The 10242-nt window shown below is 37.9% G+C and overlaps 2 protein-coding genes across 2 annotated transcripts in view; one reads left to right on the top strand and one right to left on the bottom strand.

Annotated features, from left to right (window-relative positions):
• LOC109125949 lies at positions 7101 to 8443 on the top strand. Its single transcript, XM_019228765.1, has 3 exons — positions 7101 to 7645; positions 7697 to 7855; positions 8020 to 8443. Exons 1-3 carry the CDS (start codon positions 7101 to 7103, stop codon positions 8441 to 8443), a joined length of 1128 nt encoding a protein of 375 aa, XP_019084310.1.
• The window catches only part of LOC104707320 (sodium transporter HKT1), a 3370-nt gene continuing 2748 nt past the window's right edge, over positions 9621 to 10242 (bottom strand). Inside the window, exon 3 of the mRNA XM_010423648.2 lies at positions 9621 to 10030. Within this exon, the coding sequence (XP_010421950.1) occupies positions 9814 to 10030 (217 nt within the window). The 3' untranslated portion in view covers positions 9621 to 9813. The remainder of the gene's footprint in view (positions 10031 to 10242) is intronic.

Below are 10242 nucleotides of genomic sequence, written 5' to 3'. Positions count from 1 at the left end.
GGTTCCCCAAAGCTAACAAGGAGTTGAAGTTGAAATCATTGAGATTTTGTCGTCAAGGTGGAGATTGTTGTTCCAAAGTGACTTGAAATCTCTGAAGACCTCTACAAACATGTAAAAGATTGTGTAAGGTGTACAAGGCTTTTACTGGGCTTTTGTAGAGATCGACTCAAGGGATGTTAGGCTTATGGTGGAGTAGTTAGCCTACGTGAGGCGTTTTGGTTTTTCTAAAGAAGCATTTAGCCTTAGTGAGGCATGTACGATTTTTGAAGAAGCATCTGGCCTACGTGAGGCATTTAGGGATTCTGAAGAAGTATCCGACTTCAGCGAGGAATTCTAGCTTCTATTGAAGCATTTGGAGCTTTTCAGCATCTGGCCCCGGTGGGGAAATTTTGGCTCTTTTGAGCATCTGACTCGTTTGAGTTTTTTTTTTGGCTCCTTTGGGCATCTGACTCATTTGAGTATCTGGCTCTTTTGAGCATCTGGCTCGTTTGAGCATCTGGCTCGTTTGAGCATCTGGCTCGTTTGAGCAGTTAGCTCGTTGGAGCATATGGCTTCTGAAGAAGCATCTGGCTTAAGGAAGTATCTGGTCTCTTTTGGGACATTTGAAGCAAAGCAGGAGTCTGAATATTGTTTCAGCGATCTGGTGGAGAAGTCTAGTGTATTTGGCATTCACAATGCGTGTGGTACAGTTAGCGCTCTGAAAAGTGCTTCAGGTACATCTGTGTGGAGGATTCAAGTCAAGGTGGAGATTTGTTGGATATGACTTAAATGTGATTGGGCCCATAACTTTAGGCCCAATCCGTTTAGGTCAACTAGGGTGGTTTCCCTACAAATATTCTCCTAAACCCTAACCTCCATGTATTCTGAAATATGTATTCTCCCCAGTAATAAAGCTTTCTCTTTGCCCGTGGAGGTAGCCAACTTAGTTTGGTGAACCACGTTAAAATATGTGTCGTTTATCTTTGTTCTATGTCATCTTGCTCACATCCGTTATAACAGAATTGTTTTCTAGGTGATAGCTCTACTTTTATTATAACTAGGTTTTGAACTCACGCTATGCGTGGATATATTTGATATATTTTGATGAAAACTATATATGATTGATCATAGTAATAAAATATTATCTTATAAAAAAATTAAATTAGTATTAAGGAAAATAAATAAATTTCAGATACACAATTTTTAAAAAATATAAAAATCAGTTGTGTTATAAAATCAAATTTAATTAAAAAAAAAATCAATAATTTAACTCGACGTTCAGGCGAGGCGGATCAAACTGATGACCTCACATATCCTAAACCATTTCTTTGACCACGAGAAAAACGAAATAATTTTATCATAATGAATTTAACTCTTTTTCATATTTAATTGATCGCTACCACCTACGTTTTCGTGTTTTTATTCAATTTTTTCTTATTCTTCATATTCTTTGGTTCTTCATTATACTCTTTTTCTTCTTCTTCCTCGTCAACTTCTTCACATTCTTCCACTGAAAAACCATTTTTGTAGACTACCACAAAACTTGTTAACCCATCAAACTCCAAGAACAAAATCATTTCTTTTCTCATAAAAATAAAAAATAAGATAAAAAAAATTAATGAAAGAATATCAACTCGTTTATAAAATCATACACAAAAATATGTTCTACAGCACATAAGAAATAAAAAGCACAAACGTAGATAAATAAGATAATTTATGTTTTACATCAATATTTATAATATTTTAAACTTTTAAGAGGTTTCGAAATATAATATTTAAACCTTTTAAAAAGTTTCAATATTTATATATTTTAAACTTTTAAAATTTAAAAATTATAATATTTAAAAACTTTTTAAAAGCTAAGAAGTTTTAAAAGTTTCAATATTTATAATATTTAAACTTTTAAAATTATTAAATATTATAATATATATTTTTGAAACTTTTTAATGTTTGAATTTGTTCAAATAAAAAACTTGATCACACCGAATAAAACTTTTAAACTTGGACGCCTGATAAATGAAGTTTTCCTGCTCATTCGTTGTTGTTGGAAGAATATTAATCTTATTTATACTGGTTATGAACCATTGTGTGAAAATGTTCTAGCCGATGTGGGATATTGTACATAGTTCTTTTATTTCCATAAATTTAAAATTTTCCATTTTCTAAAAAATTCTGGAAATTTAAAAAATGTTAATGGATGACATGTCCGATCCTGATAGGTTGTTTAAAATAATTCTTAATCTACAAAATTCTGGAAATTTTTTTAAAAAAGTTAATTAGTGAAATGTCTAATCCCTATTAATTGTTTAAAATCCTAGGTGGACAGCTTAAGAAGCTTATAGCTCTTACTTTTATTTAATTAGAGTTACTTTAATCATCCAAATAAAAGAATAGCCCAACTAAATCTATTAAATTAGTAATAATTAATAAAAATCTGAACAATGACTAATATTTATCGTGGATCTTTGTCATTTTGTTCAATCTCTCAGTCAAAAAAAGGTTTTGAGCTTAGGACTCTCTTTTTCTACGAGAGGCTATCCGTGTCCAACTCTTAGTGGACTATCCAGCCGGAAAATACAAGTTTTTGCCGGAATTTTGTATCAACGATTCGAGATTTTATTGGGATATCGTAATATTTACCAAATCTTCTTTTTCCCATGGGATTATGGCGAGTATTCTCACGATTTTCCCTTTCCAAGTTTGATTATCTTCAAAAGCGTGACTCCTCCGCCGCTAGGGTTTTTCTCTGGGCTTGGGTATTGCTGTCGCGACAAAGATCTTGGCATTTTCTTATTGTTAATGGAGGATAGTCCGGGGAAAGCGATGGAGAGCATGTCGATTACGGATGACACTCCCATTGTACTCACGGATGAGGGTGACTTCGGAGCTGCAGTAGAGTGTCGATTAAGTCTATTAGGGAAGCTGCTCAATCCAGAGTGTCAGATTATGGGGAAGATGATTATGAAGATGCCTCGAGTGTGGGGAGTGTATGAAAGGGTTCGTGGGATCGCGTTATCAAGAGATACCTTCCAGTTCATCTTTCAACTGGAAAGTGTTTTGGAGAGAGTCCTCAAAACCGGATTCTGGACTTTCTATGAGTGGGGGATGCTACTGGAGAGATGGATTGAAGTTGCACCAAGTTCCTTCCTTACAACCATTCCAGTCTGGATCGGTTAAAGAACATCCCGGCGAACTATGTTTCAATAAAAACCATCAAGATGATTGCAGGGAGAATTGGCCAGGTCAAGGAGATTGCCTTTGATCCGGAAAAATCTCAATACAATGCCTTTGTGCGGGTTAAGGTATTGTTCGATATCTCCAATCTTCTGGTGAATGCTAAATCCATTCAACTTCCCAATGGAAACTTAGCAGTTGTTAATATTGAGTACGAGAGGGATAGGAAAAGTTGTTTTCATTGCCTTCGTTTGACTCATGACAAACAAAGATGTCCCTTCTTGCGTAAGAGTGGTGTGATGAAAGAAACAAGTTCTATACAAGAGGCATCGATGAGGAATAACATGCGGAGCTCAACTCGTTATAATAGATTTCCCTCTGACCTGGCGAGTGATATACTCCATCTCCTTAAGCACTCATGTCCACCAGGGTTCCCTGCTAAATCAAACGTGTTAGCTCCTAAGGTACCATCCGAACTGAAGCGTTATCTTTTTTCGGGGGATCCGACATTGCTTAGTCAAAGAGAACAGATGTTGCGTTTGACATTAGATTCTATTGCTTCGGACACCCGGGCTCAAAATTCTATGTTAGGTTTGGAGGCTCCTCCAACCTTAACACAATCGCTAGACAAAGGTAAGGGCCCTGTCTTTGATTTCTCTAAACAAGAAAGGTGTGTACCAGTACCTACTCCGGGTCCTGCGACTAATGATAAATTTGCCCCAATGATGAGTCGTGAGCCACTCTTGGACCTTCATGGTAATCAAGAAAGGTTTTAATGCCCCAACTCAGAACCCGCAATGTGACCTAAGTCAAGGAGACTTGGAAGCAGCGGTTGCGTCTGGTTTCTATCCTGGTTATACAGACTCTGGTGGAGTTCAAGCCAGTAAAAGTCATAAACAAGGGGCTCTATCAGCTTTGAAGCGGAAGCCTAAGGCTATCCTAAGTGTGAGACGAATGGAGGAAGAAAGTCTTAGCTCAGCAGCTACCTTAATCAATAAGCACGAAGCTGATGGTGACCGGGATGAGCTCCCTAAGCTTTTGAAGAGAGATGGAATTCTTTGTGATACCGAGAATTTTTTGCCTAATCAGATCATTCCCCTAGCGAAATGGTGGTTACAGAAGTTGAGGTGCAGCGAGATGGTGTGCAGCAGTCAGGTTTGGTGGTTTCCCATAAACCACCCAATTCTCAATGAGTGTTACTAGTTGGAACTTCCAAGGCATGGGGAGCACCTCAGCAGTTCGACGTCTTAAGGAAATGCGATGTGAGCATTTTTCAGATTTTTTGTTCCTCCTGGAGAATAAAAACTCCATTATTCACGTAATGGGTGTTAAGGAGTGGTTGGGGTAGATCAAGTCCATATAGTGGATCTGGTTGGTCTTAGTGGTGGATTAGCATTGTTCTGAAAAGACAACTATCATGTGGCGGTGTTACATTTAGATTCGAGATTAATTGACACCAAAGTCACCAAAAGATCAGTGTCCTTTTATATCATGTATGTTTATGGTGACCCTGCACGTCATCTGCGACCTGAGGTCTGGGAAAGACTCACCAGAATTGGGATTCAGAGAGATGACCATGGATGCTCACTGGTGATTTTAATGAAATTATGGATAACTCTGAAAATCTGGGAGGACCACGGAGACCTGAGAGCTCTTTTTATCCATTTTGGACCATGGCAAGGAATTGTAGAATCAAAGAGATTCCAAGCTCTGGGAATCGGTTATCTTGGGGTGGAAGAAGAGATAATGTGTGGATCCAATTCCGTTTAGACAGAAGTTTTGGAACAGTGGCTGGTTTGATCTGTTCCCGAGGGTTAATACGGAGTACCTCGATTTGTTAGGATCGGATCATAGGCCAATAATCACTAGATTGGTTGATGTTGAGTTTCAGTTGAAAGGAAGGTTCCTGTTTGACAAACGTTGGATCAATAAAATTGACATGGAAAAGATTATTAAGGAGCAGTGGAGCCATCCGTGTTCAGGTAATGCTAGACTAGTAACAGAAAGCTTAGCCAAATGTCGGAAAGCTCTTTCCCGGTGGAAGAGAACAACTGTGACAAACTCCTTGACGCAAATTCAGATGCTTCGACGGGATCTGGAAGCCGAATCCACTAAAATGTTTCCCAATTTCCGTCGCTTGCAACAGATCAAATGGGCATTATCTGTGGCTTTTTGAGAAGAAGAAATTTACTGGAGACTTAAAAGCCGAGAGTCATGGCTTCTAGCTGGAGATAAGAATACAATGTATTTTCATGGCAGTATCAAGTATAAAAGGTTAAAGAATAGATTGTCATCTTGAATGGACAGGAATGGTATTGAGTGTTTTGAGGAAGGTTCAAAGGGGAGCATTGATGCGGGGTACTTTGCGGAGCTTTTTCAGACATCAAATCTATCGGGTTTTGAGGAGCATTTGGAAGGGATGTACACAAGAGTGACCGGTGACATGAATATGCAATTGATTGTTGAGGTTTCGGCTCAAGAAATAAGACAAGCAGCTTTCAATATCAAAGGAGACAGTGCTCCTCGAGCGGATTGATGGACTGGCGCTTTTTTCTGGAAATATTGGTCAATTGTAGGACCATATATCACAGCTGAGGTGCAGAAATTCTTTGCAACCGGGGTGATGCTACAGGACTGGAACCATACTCAATTATGTCTTATTCCTAAAAAGCCAAATGCGAATCAGATGGCAGATATGAGGCATATCAGCTTATGTTCTGTCTTGTATAAGATTGTCTCTAAGGTGTTGTGCACTCGCCTTAAACGATGTCTACCGGCTCTAGTGTATGAAACTCAAGGGGCATTTGTATCAGGAAGGTTTATATCGGATAACATCCTCATAGCACATGAGATTGTCCATGCCCTACGAACTCATTCGAAGTTCAATGAAGATTTCATTGCACAGACATGTCAAAGGCATATGATAGGGTGGAGTGGGATTGTTTGGAGCATTTGTTCATCAGGATGGGTTTTCATGCTCAATGGGTTCAGTGGATCATGGTATGTGTTAGTTCTGTTACTTTCTCGGTTCTTATCAATGGAAGTGATTATGGGTTCATTAAACCGAGTCGTGGGATACGTCAAGGATTTCCCTTATCTTCATTTCTCTTTAATCCTATGTGCCGAGGCCTTAGTTCATTTTATGCGAAGGGAGTCAATCACAAAGTCGGTTAACAGGATTTAGGTTTAATGAATCATGTCCGATGGTACAACACATGTTGTTTGCCGATGATAGCCTCTTTATCTGTCAAGCCACAAAAGAAGAATGTGAGGAACTTATAAGCTGCCTCCAGATGTATGGGAAAGCTTCAGTTCAAGTGATTAACTTTTCAAAGTCGGCTGTTACTTATGGGAAGAAAACAAGTGAGGAAGTTAAGCATATGGTGAAACAAACGCTGAATATTCATGAGGAGGGTGGAACAGGATCTTCTCTGGGATTACCTTAATTTTTTAGTGGCTCCAAACAAGCCTTGTTGGGGTTTATTGGAGAGAAATTACAGAATAGGCTTCAAGGCTGGCATGCGAAATCTTTATCTTTGGGTGATAAGGAAGTTTTGTTGAAGGCGGTGGCGATGGCTTTACCTGTCTATGCGATGTCATGCTTCCGTTTAAGCAAGAACTTGTGTATGAAATTGACTAGTGCCATGTGTGAGTTCTGGTGGAGCAACTGTCAGGGGAAGAGGAAGATTGAGTGGGTTGCATGGAAAAAGTTTTGTAAATCAAAATCTGAGGGTGGTTTGGGCTTCAAGGACTTAGGGGATTTTAATCAGTCCTTGCTAGCTAAGCAAGCATGACGGATTCTAAATAACCCAGAATCTCTCGTTGCAAGGTTCTATAAGAGCAGATACTTTAGGAAGAAGTCGATACTGGAATGTGGTACGGGCTAGAGACCCTCCTACGCATGGAGGAGTATAATGCATGGTAGAGATCTACTAAAGTCCGGATTGATGAAGAGTATTGGTGATGGTCGTGATACTTATGTGTGGATGGATAAGTGGATTCTTGACAATCATCCTCGAGCTCCATATCGAATGCAATCAGTCTTTCAGGTTAATCTACGAGTGTTAGACCTTCGTGAAGCGGGTCAGAATCAATGGGATAGGGGGAAAGTTCAAGACTTGTTTCCCTCAGATGATGCAAAACTGATATTGTCTATGCCAGTGAAAGAGGGTCATCGAGATCCTTACATTTGGCCTTATACTAATTCTGGTTCTTATTCAGTTAAGAGTGGATACTGGCTTTTGCAGACGTTGCCATCAATGTATGAACCACGTAATGCTGACAAGGTTAAACAAAATGAGCTCAAGGCTAAGGTTTGGCAAGTGAAAACTGTTCCAAAAATTAAAAAATTCTTGTGGAGAATGCTTTTTGGGGCTCTAGCGGTCTCTGAGCGTCTAGCTTCACGAGGTTGTAGTCGTGATGCGATGTGTTTGCGATGTGGAGCGCAGTCTGAAACCATTTGTCACACATTATTCGTTTGTCCGGTGGCAAGGTAAGCTTTTGCCTTGGCAAATATTCCTGTTCCAAATGGTGGTTTTTCTAGGGAGGATATGGAGAAGAACTGGGAACATTTGCTTGTAATAATGCAGGATACCACGATTCCTGACTCGATAAGATTTGTTATTCCGTGGTTATTATGGGGGATTTGGAAACACCGCAATACCTTAATCTTCCAAGGCAAACACGGGTTATACGTGAATTGGTATGCAAGGCACTAGAGGATTTCTCTCAATGGCAAGCTGTCCAGGCTTTGCCTGCGTGTTCAAATCTGCATTGTCATAATAAACAGAGCTCCATAGAAGATAAATGGTGTAAACCCATTCCGGAGTTTGTTAAATGTAATATTGGATCCTCATGGTATGGCAGGTCTAGAATGTCGGGTGGAGCTTGGCTCGCAAGAAATGCTCATGGACAGGTCATGTACCATGCACGAACAGCTCTCCCAGCCTCTGAATCTCGTTTTGTCGCGGATCTTCAGTGTCTACTATGGGCTCTTGAAGCTCTTGTTATACTCCAGATTCCTAAAGTGGAAGTTGCATTGGATTCTGCTCTGGTTGTTGAGGCACTTAATAATCCTGCAGTTTGGCCGCGATTTAGCTTAATGTTGGGTAGCATTCATGAGATTCTTTCAAAGTTTGCGTCGTGGAGAGCGTACACTATCGATGCTGCGGAAAATTCAGTAGCTCGGGCGATAGCGAAGAGTGTTACAAAAGATGGTCATTTTCAATCCTATCTCTCACTTGGAGGGCCTTCTCGGCTTCATGAGCAAGTGAAAATTGAGGCTGTTTAGGTGTTTTCTTTTTCTGTTTTATGTCAGTTTTTTGTTATGTTCAAACTTTCTTGGATTTTATCAGATGACAAAAAAAAAAAGAACAATGACTAATATTCTAATTAATTTTATGTATTTAATTGTCTAGTTTTATTTAGTGTCAAAGCTTAAATAGGTGTCTGACAACGGTTTGCGCCTATCAACTAATTTAATTTCATCCCGACACAAAAGTAAGGAACAATGCACGGATGCTGCAAAATGAAGAGGATCCGTGAGCACAAAGCTCTCACTTGAAAATTTGAAATATCCAAGATGACAGAAATTTATGGATAAAACATGGACCGGAGATTTCAGTTTCATCATAATGTTTCCCACCTAGATCTTAACAGGTATAAAAAAGACATGTGATCCAGACTGAGCGTGGGAGATGAGTGAAGATCATAGAGTTAAATGTTTGCTTTGTGTTGTCTCCTCCATTACATAGATTTTTTTATTCAATTCCATTTTTATAATGTTTTTATGTAAAATCTTAAGGAAAGCCGAAAAATAACAATATCAATTCATTTTGTTAGATTGATTTCATCGATCATAAAGTCCACTCTAATGATAGTGTTAACACACTATCATTTTGTGACAGCACTTGGCCAATATATCTGTTAGGAAAAAAATGATAGGTAGGTACATGAAATGTCGAAATATATGATAAATAATTATTTATACAAAATATCATCATTTTGAGGTGGTAAAGAGGTAGAATATACTTCATTTATCTATATTACTTTTCTATTTTATAGCTGTTTAATAAAATGTAATTAATTAAACAATTCTTTTTAAAATAATTTCTTTTTTATATTAGTTGTTTTAATTTTTCTGTTTTTATATTACTATACTGCATGCTCCTACCAATAAGAGCAATTACAACTGAGCAGTAATTTCTTTCCAACAAAAATATTGCTATTACATGTTACCCCCTATAACTGTATCATTATTCTTTTACCGATTAAAAAAATAGTGCATTATTTCACCAATCAATATCCTCTATATAAAATGCTTAAACAATCACCACCTAAAAAAAATAGTAATGGCTTTTTGAAAAAAAAGAGAAAAAGAATCATAGTCTATATTATACTTACACAACTTTTCTGTATATAAAAATATATATAACTGATTGGTTACTAACTTACTATTTGGATGAATATTCATCATACACATAAACTTTATTATTAGAATTCAAACAGGAAAGGCAAGATGACAACATACTCATATTATATGATCATAAATTGATACAATATTAACAATAGATGCACACTACACATCACACACAAAAATAAGAAATACTAACGTGACATAGGAGCCTAATGTTTATTATACATCTATATATATGATATATGTTAGGAAGAGGAGGGATAGAGTATCCATGCACGGCCAGATATGGCTGTGAACTGCTTAAACCTACCATAAAACATTACTATTATTAGTACAAATTTTCCGGTTGGACTCCATCGTCCTGCAAATCCATAACCTGCATCTTCACAACTACCATCACTCATGACGTTCAGACGGCGTCCACAGCTATACCCGGTCGTGAAACCCACATTTCCATATGCACTGTCGTCACAATCATTAGAATTTGTTGTTAGGATTAGAGTTCACAGCTTTCATGAAATGAACTAATCATAATTTTTTTTTTTTTGGTCAAACCCATGTCCTTTAAATATCTATTTTTTGTTAGTTCTAGTTCTATGTTAATGTCATGTTACACACAAGTCCGATTCTCCACATGGGTTGAGAGTGTTTTCATTTGCATAATTAAGGCCCAA

Source organism: Camelina sativa, chromosome 8 (assembly GCF_000633955.1).
Source record: "Camelina sativa cultivar DH55 chromosome 8, Cs, whole genome shotgun sequence".
In the NCBI taxonomy this organism is placed as follows: Eukaryota; Viridiplantae; Streptophyta; class Magnoliopsida; order Brassicales; family Brassicaceae; genus Camelina; species Camelina sativa.
The sequence above is the reverse complement of the archived record's forward strand: the minus strand, read 5'-3'. Positions and strand labels throughout refer to the sequence as shown.